Here is a 15,634-nt window from a genome sequence, read left to right as displayed (position 1 = left end):
TTAATTCTAGGAACAGTATAAAGTGAAATAGAGGAAGAAAAAAAAATGATGATGCAAAAAATTAATGATGCATTCTGCACCATGAAAAAAATTATGGTGCAAAAAGTGAGACAAAGCAGGCAGTGAGCATCTCAAAAGCACTAGAAAAGCACATGCAAGGTTTCTTGGGTGCTTTTTTCTTTTCAGAATTTGTATAATTAAAGATAATGCTATTAATACTTCCATGCACAGAAAATGATGATGGTGATAAACAACTATCAATGCTACCAAAGTTTTGATTCTTACTTCCAAGCCCGAATCCAGAAAATCCTAGGTTGTTTATGTTAAAAATTGATTCAGAATTCACGCGCTGATCCAGTTCCTTTTTCAGGGCATATTTTTGTTCTCTCTCTGACTGCAAGGCTTCCAGAGCCTCTTCAAGTTGTTTCTCAGCGATTCTTCGCAAAGATGTTAGCTCTTCAATTTGGCCTTTAGTTGCTTCTATTTCCTCTCTAAGGCATCTGACTTCATGTTTGGCACCTTCAAATTCTACCTAAAAATGTATCAGAAAATAAAAGACACATTATTAACTCAAGAATCATTTTCAAGTATTTAAATGTATAATAAAAAAGTTTATATATATATACATATATAAAAAAAAACCTGGAAAGAAATGAAAGCAAAATATGCTAAAAAAAATTCAATAAAATATAAAAAAGTGTTAAGTGTAAAACCTAATTTTTTAAAAAAAATTAAATACAGCTAACGCTATTAATAAAAATTTATTTAACAAGGTGTAAAAGTTAATTTAACAAAAGTTAATAAATATCTAAGTAGCTGGTATATGAATATTACATGTAAATCAAACATACCATGCGGGAAAAAAAAATTTACGTAAGAAAAGGGAATAAGTAAAGTTTTTAAAATTAAAAAACATGATTATTAGATAGATAATTTTAAAATATTACTAATAATGTATTATAATTGATGGATATTTCTCTACCTCTTTCACAATAAATAGAAAAATTTAAGGAGGTCCTGTAATAGATCCTTCATTCAAAGATAATTCTTGATATTTCAAGTTCAATGTGAGGTAATATCAAACAAAATAGTGATTCAAAAATTTCCATGAATCTTAAAAATATTTCCTTGAACATTTTTTTAAAGTGAAGGTTTGTTGAATTTTTTTTTTATGCCTGCTATAGAACATAACCTTTTTTAAGGCATAATACAAGGTAAACATACACAATAAACTTTATGTTAAATTAAAAGGCAGTTAACAACATCTTTGCATAAAATGGCTGAAAAATTACAGTAAAGTGTGCTATAGATTATTGTGCTGATAACTAGTACTTAACCTTTGAAATGGCTGAAAAATTACAGTAAAGTGTGTTATAAATTATCATTGTGCTGATAACTAGTACTTAACCTTTGAAATGGCTGAAAAATTACAGTAAAGTGTGACATAGATTATCATTGTGCTGATAACTAGTACTTAACCTTTGATATTATTTTTAAATGGGTTACACCTTCTATATGGACAAATATCCTACATTTCTCTCAATTATTTTATGCTGGTGAATAGAATAGATATAAAAAAAAACATTGAAAATGGAGAAGTTTAACAAATTGGTGAAAAAATAAAAAGGCTGCAAAGAAAGAATTATTATTTTCTTTTATGTTGTCATTTATCATCCCCATATTCTCTTTTTTTTTATGTATAACAATGCAGTCAGACACTTATGAGTTTATTTTTGAAAAATAATTTAAATATTTTATAAAATTGCTTTTCTTTCTAGTTTTTTAAATTTTAATGAAAAATATTTTTATCAAGCTTAGTTTTGTGTCTAGTTTCATTTTGTAAATTATAAACAATAAAATGATCATGAAAGATATAAGAATTTTTTTAAAAAGAAATTTAATAGAAACAATAAGCAGTTACTGTAGAGAACTGGCAGCATACATCATCTATCATGCAAGTTGGTCTGCATGATTTCAGGACCTAGAAATTAGAAAAAATATTTTTTCTTCAATATGTTTAATCTGCTGAAAGGGAAATGTAGCCAAACTAGACTTATTCATTTACGAATTTGCAACTTGTCGACAGAAAATAATACAACTTTTGTTTCCATGGTTCCAATTAAGAAAAAGGCACGAGTATAACAAGCATTTCCCACAAATCAAAAAGTCAACAGAACCAGTGTTTGGAAAGCAAGGTTGAAAAAGAAAAAAAAAAGCTGTTACTTACAATACAGAAATAAATTGTTAGAAAAATCAATAGGCATAAAATGTTCATTATTTCACAAAATATAGAAAGAAAGAAAAAAAAACTAAAAATGCCACGAAAGGGTTTAGGATGAAGAAATAATATCTTTTGTATCTGTGCAAACAAATTACTACGAAACTGTACAAAGAAAGATTGTATTTTTATCCATCTAAAAGATAAATAAATAAAAAAATGACATTTCTTAATGAAAGTTAGTTTTTTTTAAAAAAAAAAATATTGATCAAACAATGCCGAAAGACTGCAGAACAGAAAATTTGCACTTTATTTTATTAACATATAAACATCATAACAATTGAATGAATATAAAATTCATCCCTAATAATTTTTACAAGAGTCTGTCAGAATGAGCGAGAAAAAAAAAAGCTCTTTGTTAGGACACAAAAAAATTCTGCACAGACTTATATTTGTTTTCAGAATGTGACAAAAAAAAAAAAAAAAAAAACAGGACAAATAATTTTTTTAAAAATAAATAAATTAAAAAAAAAAAATAATAAGAGTGGGCTTTACCTAATAAATTTAACTGATTACAAAGTACCGATTGCAGCGCTACAGGGGCACAAACGCTTATTGAAATTTTAAGCTATGGGCCCAAGTCTTCTTTAATCTATCAAATTTGGATAAAGCAATTGCTTTAGCAAGTTCAAACTTTAGTGTGGTTTAGTGCACGCCCTAGACTCCACAATGGACCACACACGATAGTCCATGGGACTGATATCTGACAAGTAGGGTGGCCTTTCTTCAGAAGTTATCTTACCCGGAAAAAGTGCCTTTCATTGCTATTGTGTCTTTTTTAGCCTTGTGAGCAGGTTTTATTGAAACATCCACTTTAAATTGCTCAAGTGCAACAGCTTCTAGATTGTAAATATATAGCCATTACACTTTTTAATTTAAAGTATTTACCTACAAAACTGGTAGGTGTTTTGCCGGTTAAGTAAATTTCTTCCCAGACCATGAACAAGTTTGGATTTTGGTAATGTCCAATATTTGCTTAGGTGCTTTGAGTGCCAACAGACTAGATCCTATCATTTTGCGAGTTATGAGTTACCTGGAAGTTAAAGAGCTTCTCATCAATGAAAAGGAATCTATCACATGTTGACTTGCTTAAAATTTCAATAAGCATTTACGTCTCTGCATCGTGGCAAAAAGCAGTCATTTTGACAAAGTCAACTCTTATTATTATTTCTTATATTTATTTTTCATGAAGTTAGATTAAATACTGTTTGTCCATGTTTCTAATAAACCAACAGCTTTTAATAAAAAAATAAAATTAAAAAAAAAATTCTGTTAGAACTGAAATTTTCCGCATTTCACAGAGAGCTAAAAATTACATTCATAATTTTATTCACTTAATTTTTCTTTTAAAAAGTCCTTAGTTTAAATTATTAAGAAAAATATTCAAGATTTCATATGTTTTAAAATAAATATTTAGTAAGCGAAAAATGATAAATATCTCTAAAGAGCAATAAAATTTTTTTCTATAGATATTGTAAAAAAAATATGCAGATTCATATCTTGAATTTGTATTGACTGTCAAATTCAATTGCATAAGAGTTTTTTCCTACGTTGAAGTCTATAAAGATAAGATCACATTTAGAACTTAAAAGTCAGTAATGATTTTTAATAACAGGAATTCAGATTTTTTTTTTCTGGTTAGACATAACTAATCATTCGCTTTTTGAAAAAGTTAGATGATCTTACTGAATAAATGCTGAGAAGATAGAAAAACAGTGAAATAATTTTGCTTTTTCAGCAACCAAAGAATTAGTTATAAATTACAATATTATAAAAACTTAAAATATATATACATATAAATTATTCTACCTAAAATAATTTAATAAATTAAAAACATTCAATAACTGATTTTTATAAAATATTTTAAATAAAGAAATCTAATTTAAATAAAACATTTGAGCTTAAATAAAAAAAACATTTTTTAATACTTCTGATTTCACATGAATGACTTCTGAGAATGGGAGCCCCTAATAGGACAAGAAGCGTTTGTTGCATCTTCCATGAAAACCAACTGAATTAAGAAGCAATGAAAGAATTATATTTTTCTTTCAAATGTTACTATTTTCTAAAATTTTTTTTTCTAAGCAACTGCAAATAAGGCTCTCTATGCGTTATATGAAATCCAGTTCAGTTAATATTAAGTCAAATTAATCAAATTAGTCAAATTAATAATAAATTAAGTCAAAAAGTTGCATTTTTAAATTTAATGCTATAGTTTTTATAATTATTATTGATTTTTGTTGTTGTTAATTAGAAGATTTCAAAATAGCTCACATTTGTGCTCATATCATAGTCTAAAAAATTTAAATAAAACATGATTTTTGATAATTTTATTTCCTTTAAGTTTTAAAACTTAAATGCTAATAAAATCTTTTACTTAGTAGCTTTAATTATATCATTAAAATTATATTACAAACTTGCCCAAGAGCTTTATATTCAGAGGGATAAAAAAAAATAAAAATAAAAAGAAACAGAAGTAATTAGTACAAAATTTTAATTAACATTTTTATAAACAGAACAGAAGCTATATATATATATATAAAAACAAAACACATTACTAACCTGTGCAGACCGGAGAGATGATATTTGCTTTTGTAAGGAAATGTTCTCTTCTTCTAGCTCATTATTATCGCTTAGGAGACGCTGCTCTCTCAGTTTCAGTTCTTTCAATTCGGCTTTGTAATTTCGTTTTTCCCATTCACTTACATCACAGTTCTTAGCAAGGTCAATGTTTTCTTTAAGGATGCGTTCTTTTTCATCCCTAACTCTTGATTCTTCTTGTCTAGCCTAAAAGACATATTAAAAATCATTCTTTTACTTAATTCAATCAATTTTATCACTTGATTTCAATTAATTTTATAAATTTTCAGATGGTGAAACAGACATGTTCAGATGGTGAAGTTCAGACTTCACGGTGAAATTTGTCAGCTAAAAGTTGATGAAATTTTCAAATAATAAATATTTAAATTTTGTATTTTTCAAACTTGTTTTTCTTGTCTAAACTTGTGAATGTTTTTATTCTTTTAAATGCTATTTTTTTTCTTACTTTAAAATGTGTTACTCTTTTTCATTGTAATTTGGGTTCGATGAAACATCGATAAATGACATTTTTTAGCCCATAAAAAAAAACAGGAAAATTCAGACATCCCGAACAGCCATGGTCCCGAGCATCCCAGATAATTGGTTCTCTACTGTACTAAGCAATTTAATAGATTTTACATCAATAAAAAAAATTAAGACTGAAATCTAAAAACATTTTTGGAGTTAACTTTTTCTACTGATACTTCTTTACTTAAAGTTCATGAACCCCTGTCATAAGTATTTATGATGTAATATTTTGTTTGTAAATTATAAGTTTGTTCCTACCTTAACTTATGAAACAAGGTTTTAAACAAATCAATAACTCTTACAAACATTTCAGTTTAAATAATTTTAAAGCCCTTTTTGTAATAAATATTATACTTACTTGTTTAAGCTCTTTTTGTAGCTCTAATACATGTGATGTAAATGATGCTTCTTTACTAGCAGTTTCAAGAAGTAAACTTTCTTCCTGCTCAATTCCACTGGATGCAGTTACTTTTTGATTTGTTTGATACTTTGCCAATGCCTGAAAAAAGATGTGCCATCATTAGTCCAGGAAGTTACAATTATTCAATAAAAATAAAGTAATCTCTGAATTATTTTTTTCATCAGCAAAAACATTAGCCAATTAAATGCATTATGCAGATAACAATGAATATGGATTTATGTAAAATTTTTTTTAATCTTTTAATTTAATATTTGACGGCAAGTGAGTCTAACTGGCCTTTGAATTTTTCGGCTCTCAATCAGAAACTTCAATAATAAAATTGAAGAAAATACAAAAATAAACAAGTGATAGATCTTAAATTATTATTTTGAAAATAGAAGCAATGCTGGACATGTCAATCAGATGTATGCTTAAAGACTTTGAAACTTGCAGGAAAAAGAAAACCCATTGAGTGTTGATAGTTCTGTAAAAGCTTTGTGACTTTTGGTTAAGTATAATAAATAATATTCCCTTTTGGCAAAAAAGAAGAAAAAAAAACTTTTTTTTCAAATACTTTTGGCAAAGCATATCTATCTGAATATTCTGTTGCCTAAATTTAGATGAATGTTTCACTTAATCTACGAATGAAACTGACAGACATTGAGCTAACCTTTAAATTTCTTGTTCTGTCAGACAACCTCACAAGTAACATTGCTTAATTGATTAATATTTGAAAATAGAAACCACACATCTTCATCAAACAGCTGGAGATATCAACCTGAAGTAGATATAGAGACTTCTTCAAAACTTGTAAGAATAAAAAAAACTCATCAAGCAATCTTGTGATAGTTCTCTAAAAGCTTAGTGACTTTTGGTTCAGTATGATAAATAAATATTCCTTTTTTTCAGAGAAGCTAATTTTAAAATATTTTTGGCAAAGCATATTTATCTGAATATTCAGCTTAGATTTATAAGTAAGATAAATGTTAAACTTAATTTATGAATGAAACTGATAGACATTTGCTTAACTTTAAATTTCTTGTTCTCTTGGATAAATACCAATATCTCACATGCAACAGTGCTTAATTGATTAATGCTTGTACTATGATTGTTCCCCCCCTTAATATGAGCTATTCTACAACAAGAAAACAAATCTTAATACATGTTATATGAACTGAAACTATAAGTAACATTGTTTAATTGATTAATGTTTGTAATAAATCGTTTTATGATGCTTTCTTTTCTTGTTATGAACCATTATCAACATGTAAAACAAATATTACGCAAATGGTTCATAAATTTCTTTTGGGGGGGGGGGATTTGTGTATCGTGATCTATGGCAAAATAATCTCCAAGTCTTGCGAACTTCTAGGCGTTTAAAAAAAAAAAATACAGATAGAAACCAACTCAAAATACATAACTCAATGCCACCCCCGGGCAAAGATGAGATTTCCATGTGGCAAAATAATCTCCAAGTCTTACGTCTTGTTCTACTGTCCATAAACTTCTGGGCAGCGGCCTGCGAGAAACTAAGAAAAAAAAATTACAGATAGGGACCAACTCAAAATATATAACTCATAGATAGCCATCCCCAGGCAAAGAGGAGATTTCCATGTGGCAGAATAATGGCCAAGTCTAGCAACTTCTGGCCAGCGGCCCGCGAAAAACTAAAAAAAACATCACAGAGAGGGACCAACTCGAAAGATATAACTCGTAACCATTCCCGGGCAAACATGCTTTTTTTTTAAAAAAAATTTACGAGTTTAAAATATATTTGGTACCTTCGCGATTGTAATTGGCGCCACAGATCACGATACAGATATATCCGGGGATATTATCATAACTACGGCAAGTTGGCGAAGAGTCGCCGAGGAAGGAAGATAACGTTTCTGGCGGAGGGAACCAGTTTTCCTCGAATCATGACGTTTACGCCTCTTCCTTCTCATTGGCTCAAATTCCCTGACTACTCCTTAGAACTTATCGGTTAAGATATATCAGTTATTAAGTAACCGGTTCCGATTTCTTGTTCTTAAATAACGTATACAAAATATTAGTTCTTGAATAACGTACGGTGTCAGTTCCTAAAGATAAAACACACGTTTTGCAAACGTCTTATCTAAAGTTATTAATCCTTTTATTCTTTTTTTTTTTTAAAAATCTGTTTGACTCAAAATTAATGAGATAACATTTGAATAATAATTTTAAAAAGTCTTATAATGCACCACAGTTTCTTTTCTTTGTTTCTGAAATATAATTCATATTTGATTTAAACATTTTATTCATTTTTCAATAGGATGAAGATTTAAATGAACTATGCATTTTTCAATACAAAATGCATTTAAGATGGATCTGAGGAAAACGTTTCTAAGAAAGCTTAGACATTTAAATGTTTTACTTTAACCTTATTTTTATTATTTTTTAATTAGGATGAAGATCTTATGGCAATTACCTTAAAAGTTTGCAATTTCAAATGTAACGAAATTTTATAATGTATTTTTATTGCAATACATTACTTATTGCTTTTATCGCTAAATTCAGCATTTCAGATGCGTAATTAGGACGAAAAGAATAGATTAAATTTTCTTATTCCAAATGCATAATAAAAATTCTTCACAATGAAATACATATTATTACACTAATAATGAACTATGATAGATTTGAGAAATGAGTTAGGGAAGCACTTTATACATTCAAAAAAAAATTTGCCTCACTTGTTTGCTTTTTCAGATATATGATATTTTATTAAATCGTTTTTCGTCAAATTAAACATTTTATCAGAAAAAGGTGATAATTTTCAATTGGAAATATATATAAGAAATTATTCACAAAGGAATCGATACTTTTACGCAAATAATAAATTAAATTAGATCTCAAGGAATAGACCTGAGAAAGCAATTAATGCATTTAAAGTGCTTTACTTTAACCTTATTATTTTATTCATTTGTTTGCAGTTTCAAAAGTTATAAAAGTTTTTAGAAAATATTTATATATATTTCATTATCATACGCAGTAACTTTACTTTAACATTGTTTTATTCTAATGCAATTTCAAAAGTGATAAAGTACAAGAACCAAGTCTTATTTCATAATTATATGACTAAAAAAGAGAGCAATTTCTTATAACATTACTAAATAAGATATTATATAATAGTATAAGAAAAAAAAGGAATGGTAGATTCAAAATAAATAATAAAAAAATCTTCACAGAAAAATCAATATTTTTACATAAAAAATAATTAATTGGGGAATATCCTAGTAAATGGATCTACAAAAGCAAATTATACATTTAAAATAATTTATCCTTAGAAGGCAACAGTGAACTATTTTGTTAATAAGAAATATATTTCAGATATTTTTGTATATAATTTTAAAAACTTAAATAAATATGTATTATAAAATTAGTTACAGTGTCTTGACATAAGTCAATACAGTGTTTCTTTGTTTCTTCAGTTTGATTATACCAACCTGCACTTTAGTATATATAAAAGTAAAATATAATATACATTTTAGGGCTCTTAGAGAACTTTTGCTGCTTTTATTTGTTCTTTAGCATTTATGCTATTTTTAACCTAATTGATTTGTTTTATCCATCATGATTGTATCCATCTTAAAAAATATCTGTAGTTGATTTATAGAGAAAAGTACAATGTCAACTTTCATCATAATAAACAACACTTAAACTTGAAAAAAAGTTGTTCGCAAATATAATACTAGTTTCCATTGCATGTATTTCAATTATAAATTTGGAGTTTAATTTTAAAAAAACTATAACTTTAAACGCGATTAGAAGATTTTATTTAAATCAAATCAGTAAAAAAAAATATTTCATTTATCTATTTAATAAATTTTTTTTTTACTGAGAAATTGAAAATAAAAAACATTTCTGAGAGAACTCCAAACAAGTCAATACAATCAATGCATCAGAATACGACATCAGGTCAATGCTCTTCCCAGTCATAAAATTTTAAAATTAAATTCCAGCTTAGAGTTTAAGATTAGAACTAAAATCGAAAGATTTAATTAAAATTATTACTAAATATTGCAAAGAGAATTTTGTGTTTTAATATTTGTGTTACATGATCTTATAAAAGCACAAAACACATGATCTTATGAAAATTCTAACACATGATCTTATGAAAATTTGCAAAAAATTCCCCGAATCTTTTAATGAATATTTTCAATTCTGAAACTGTCGCAATATTTAAAATAAATAAATAAATAAAAATAAAAAAACGCATTGAGTCCTATGTTTCGTTTTAAATGTAACCAAGTCGCTAATATGGTAATTATCATTGTTCCTGACATATATAACAGTAATTATTACTATCTCAAATTTGTTTTTTTCATTTTCATAAGATCATGTGTTAGAGGCGACGAGTATCATGCGTTACACCACGTCCCGTAAAAACGAATGAGCTTTCTTTTCAATAATGTTAAAAATCATATTTTAAACATCTCGTAACATTAAAGATTTTTTAACAAAATAAAATAAATTAGTATCCCACTTTTGTGAGACATATTCCAATAATCAAAAACTTCAAACAATAATATTTAATGACATATTAATCTTTTCTTTAAGAGACGAGTTTCATAAGAAACATTTCATTCACTTGTGTAACTTCTTTTAAATTCCTCTTGACCTTACATTTCTTTAAAGGAAATTTTAAGATGTTTTTTTCGTTAAAATAAATAAATAAATAAAATCTTCATAGTCAGCCGCTATTTTATAATAGAGAGGGGGGAGAAGCAGTTTTTTTCCCATTTTTAGACAATGACAAAGGAGAGAGGAAGGTAAGTTTATTTATTTTTATAAAGCATTTTTCATTTACCCATTTCTTAGACAGATATTTGTTTATTATGATATTAAATATGTATTTAAGATTTCTATTCCCTGATGTATTTTTAACGTAACTTTTCCTTTTCTGCATTTTTAGAAATCTTATATTGGGTAAAATAATGTGTTAAAATGATTTTTCCAAATTCGAAGCTATGAAGTTCAATGAGTTCAAATTTATTATTATTTTATTACATAGAAGCAAACTGAAAATTGCTTGAACAGTATCTGATGTATCAAAGGCTCTAGGATGAAAATTACGTCTGACGATTCGTATGCATTGCGTATCCACTGTAGTTATAATTTATTATATTACACGTAATAAGCTTTCCAAAAAGAGTGGACAAAAAAATCTGAGAAAATTGTGCAGTACTTTCCCTAAAACCAGGCAAATTTTAATTCAAAAAGAGAAGTCCGAATATATTCATTAACAAAGATATCAATACAAGAATGAGTCTTTTTATTTAGTATTTATGGCTCAACGTCTTTATCAATAACACTGTTAGAAATGTTTTATTATTCGTCTCAAGCTACAAAGTCAAAAATCTGAAGGAATGTTTAGTAAGAAAAAAGAGTATGATTTTGCGTTTTAAATCGTGTATTAAATTATTTGCACCTGCAGTGATTAAATTGCATATCTTACATGTGCCTCTCAAAACACGGAAACTGCATCTTAGTACGAGTAATATTTTGTCCTACTAGTTTTTATTAATGAAATATATCTTTGCTGTTATAAACTATCAATTAAAATGAACAATGATGTGTTAATAAACATTAAAAATATATGGATAAGCTATCTTATTAAATCTACAATACAGTAAGTAAAAATCCAATTTAATATATATAAAAAAATTATTTAATATCTATGTATCGGGAAATTAAGCTTGTTTTTCTCTTGTTTTAATCTAGCCATACAGCGTTATTGTAAGTTCCAAAAATCACAATCATATGTGATGCCTTCAACTAGCAAGCAACATTATTTATAACAGAAGATTTTCGATTGCAACAGCTAAGAATACAAAAGAGGATCAATTTCTTGATTTCAGAGTTGTAAGAAAATGTAGCTGCACCACAACTAATAGCTAATATTCTACAGAATTTCTTAACTTCTTATTTGAAATATTCTCGAGCAGCATGACAAATAAAAAAATTTGTTTTATTCCACTTACGAGTAGTGTCTTATTTTCCACCCCTATTCTTATTATCAGGGGTAATTGTGAGCCCAATTAAAAAATCCTGAAAATTTCCTGAGTAAAATCATTAATGAGGCATTTCAAAAAATTAATATCTTTATAAATTTAAATCATATTGATATTTTCACAACGTGAAAGTCAACATAAATTATATGCAGCATAATTTAAATTAATAATTATGTATTTAGTTTACTTTTATCTCTAATCACATTTATTATTCTACCAGAAAAAATATTTACAAATGAAAGAGATGCCAAGAATAAATTCTAGTTCTAATATTTTTAAATAAAATATACAAGAATTTTTATACATAAATGTGATCGATGATTTCTGTAAACTTCTGGACTGTGGATTTCCTGATCGCAAATAGCGAAACATCTGGAAACCCGGATTTTTTCCGGAGCACATTCATCTCTGTATTATTTTCAATTTAAAAATAGAAAGAGAGAGAGGGAGGGGGGTTTACTTTAAATAGTTTGTAAAGAGAGGCTTGAACTAAGCAAAGTATAATAAACAATAAGAGAAATTATGCTATGTTTACAAATATTTCGAATAGTCGAAAATTGTATTTTTTATTATTAAATAAAATGCAACTTGCAATTTATTTAAATCAGTAATTTTGACATGAAACTCAGGTTATATATCTTAATGATTATAATTTAGCTCATCTCATTTGTAATCTTATATAACAATTATAAATTTAATTTTTAACAATCTACATCGAGCTTTTAGTTATCTATTATCAACCAACAACCATAAATTCCAAGGTCAGGGCTTTATTGCTAACATCCGCTGTAGCACTTTCGTCATGGTGCAGGGATTAGGTTCGCAAGTACCATATGATTAATGGATGGGAGGTATTCTTTGTGTGTTCATTGATAAGATTTGGTTTTGAAATAGTCAAATACTATATAAATATAATACACCATTTCTCACAATATATTTAATAATTCCTTTAAAATGTCCATTATAAATGGCAAAATTTCCTATAATTTAGATAGCTTTAGCAAATTTCTTTTTCTCCATAAATGCTTATAAAAAGTAATGCTTGCATTAAGCTTTCATTTTTATTTAAAAATTCTATCATAAATTTTTTATTTGAAACTTTCTTCATAACCACTTATCATCCCACTAAAAATTAAGCATGCCTAATAATATTGCGATCCAGTTGCAGACAATAGATTCAGACTAAAGGCATTTGATTTATATGCAAGCATAAGTAACTTGAAATGTTAATATTAGACAGTTATATAGGTGATTCTTTGGAAACATGACAATTGGAAGAAAAAAAATTTCAAATTTAAAATCTTCAAAATAATCATTTTTTTTGTTCATTTATTTAGTTGCATTTATTAATATCTTATAGACCGCAGTGTAGTTTATTGAAATTTGTTCAAGGAAAAATATTTAATTGGTGTAAACAATTAAATCTTCAAATAGAGCAAAATTAGTTGCAAAAATTTAAAAAAAAAGCTTTTTTTAAAGTTTATAAATACAAAAATCAAATAAGAGCTAGGTCGTAGAGAGAATTTGTAATCTGACTGAACTAAATAAAATAAACTAAATAACCTTTTCCTAACTTTTCAATAAATTCTGCATTCAAAATAATCATGTCTATAAATCGGAATTGTAAAAAAATTAGCCCAACTCCGATTATGAAAATGATTTAGAGGAGTTCCGAAAATCGGAGTTCCGTCGAAAAAAGTTGGATCATACAGGGTTTCATAATCGAAAAAAATTTGGGAATCGCTGTCGTAATACATACTTTTTTACTTGATTGAATGCTCTTATTCTAAAAAAATGTAATTTATTTTGAATTTTATTCACCCTAATTATTAATGGAAGTTACTATTACGAAATAATTTAAGTTATAAAAAATTTAGTTTATAAGGAATATTTTTTCAGTCATGAAAGCATAACTTCAGTATTGCAATGGTAATAAATTTCCTTTCCTCAAAGTCCCATTGAAGGCGGCGTGATAATTTCACGGTCCTTTCTGGAAGATGAACTTTGACCTTGATGAATTTTTTCCCCACAGCAGCTGTGGGAGGAATGCCTTCTAAGAAAAAGATCATGTGATGCTTTGGCAAGTTTCCCGCCTAACACGCCAAAACTAACGTTTTGATTGGTTCGATAGAAAAGCGCGCACTTCTGTCTTTCAATATGGCTGAGTGGAAAGTTTTGCAAACTGTTACTTTTGTAAGAGTTTTTATTTGAATTAATAATTTATTAAAATTGTCTAATTTGTAATAAATATAATTTTATTTCTTAATTTCAAACTGCTTTTTTTTGTTAATTTAAGATTTGTTAATTAAGATTTGTTAATTTAAGATTATTAAAAAGTTACTGTTTATTTTCCCCCTTCTCTTTCGATTCGATGTTTATTCGTAAATGAAGTAAGTTTTTTTCCCTGTATTTTAAAAATTTTATAGTGTATAATTTAGACGTAATGCATCTTTATTTTTTACTAATTATTGTTTTTTTTTAAAAAGTAAATATAAATTTAAAGTTAGTATGATTTTGCTTAAAATTTATGTTTAAAAAAAAACACCATTTACTTTGCTTAATTTGTTTAAATAAGATCTAAATTGTATAGAGTATTATAATGTTTAAATACTGGAAGAAGAAGTATTATGTATTCAGTTTTAATATAATAATTATTTTGTTTAGAAATCGATAACCATAAATTGAAGTTTAATTAGAAATTTCTCCGAGAAAGTTTAATTCAATTAGTTATTTAAAGAAAAAAATAGTTTTGTTTCATTGAAAACGTTACCTTAAAAGCATAGTATTTAATATGCAATAAATATAAAAATTATTACGTTTGCCAAACTTTCCATTTCGAATTAACAGTTAAAACTTAACAATTTTAAAATGGATTAGCCTACTTGAATAGAGTTTCCATAAGTAAGTGTTTATTTATGTTTATCTTTGATTTTCTACTTCGTTATCCTTGTTTCTTTAAAACCCAGATTTTTCACTCTTGAACTATGTTTACATTTTGCATGCGATTTTTTTTCTATCTTCTGTACCTGTTATTTCAATTTCCTCCCCGTTCCTGATATCACGACGGTAACACCGTTCTTTTTTGGTCCTCTCCTCTTAGAGAGCGCCTTTTCTTTCCCCCATCTTCCCCCTTTCCGTCGTGATGTCATGATCGGGTTTCTCTTTTTCCTCCTTCACCTTGGCGACCTATCCAAATAGGTCGCCAAAAAATTGGCGGCACTTGGCCTTGCCGTAGTTATGATAATCATCCCATATATCCCACTCTTTTGGATCTTAGAAGGTGTTTGTAAAGAGAAAAAGTTTAGAAACCACTGATCTAGAATAATTTTTTAGCATTTCATCAATTGCATCTTTTAAATTTTAGCAATGTTTTGGTCACATTTGATTATAAAAAACTATGAACCTTTATAATGGCTAAAGCCATTACACTCAGTCTCTTGAACTATTATGATGTAAATTGTACTGAAATACACTCACTGCTGATATATAAATTGTGTTATACCCTCATTTTTATTAAGTTTATACCTCTCTAAGTAATTCCAACTCTGTCCTAGATGAATCATAGCATGATTCCAATTCTTCATATCTGTGTTGAAGAGTTTGTTTTTCTTCCAATAAAGCAAGACCATATTCAGCAGACAAGTTTTTTTCGTGTGTTGTCTGTTCAAGTTCACAATTGACCCTTTCTAACTCTTGTTTTAATAACTCACTTTCTTCTCGCAATGCTTCTAAAAAGTCTCCCATTTTTCTTTTAAATCTACGAAGGCCAAGAAAGAGAAAGTATATTAATAATCTATAGTTTTAGCTAAATTTATT

At 27.3% G+C, this 15,634-nt stretch overlaps 1 protein-coding gene across 2 annotated transcripts in view; it reads right to left on the bottom strand.

The window, feature by feature from the left end:
* BicD (Microtubule-associated protein Bicaudal D) overlaps window positions 1–15,634 on the bottom strand; it is a 34,509-nt gene that overhangs the window by 18,456 nt on the left and 419 nt on the right. For both annotated transcript variants that reach the window (XM_087166450.1, XM_087166442.1), the window contains exons 2-5: window positions 15,344–15,575; window positions 5,745–5,885; window positions 4,841–5,065; window positions 286–532 (exon numbers count right to left, since the gene is read on the bottom strand). In XM_087166450.1, coding sequence (XP_087022576.1) covers window positions 286–532; window positions 4,841–5,065; window positions 5,745–5,885; window positions 15,344–15,562 — 832 coding nt within the window. In that variant the 5' untranslated portion in view covers window positions 15,563–15,575. The remainder of the gene's footprint in view (window positions 1–285; window positions 533–4,840; window positions 5,066–5,744; window positions 5,886–15,343; window positions 15,576–15,634) is intronic.

This window comes from Parasteatoda tepidariorum, chromosome 1, assembly GCF_982258835.1.
Source record: "Parasteatoda tepidariorum strain Cologne lab strain chromosome 1, Ptep-v5.0, whole genome shotgun sequence".
Lineage (NCBI taxonomy): Eukaryota > Metazoa > Arthropoda > Arachnida > Araneae > Theridiidae > Parasteatoda > Parasteatoda tepidariorum.
The sequence above is the reverse complement of the archived record's forward strand: the minus strand, read 5'-3'. Positions and strand labels throughout refer to the sequence as shown.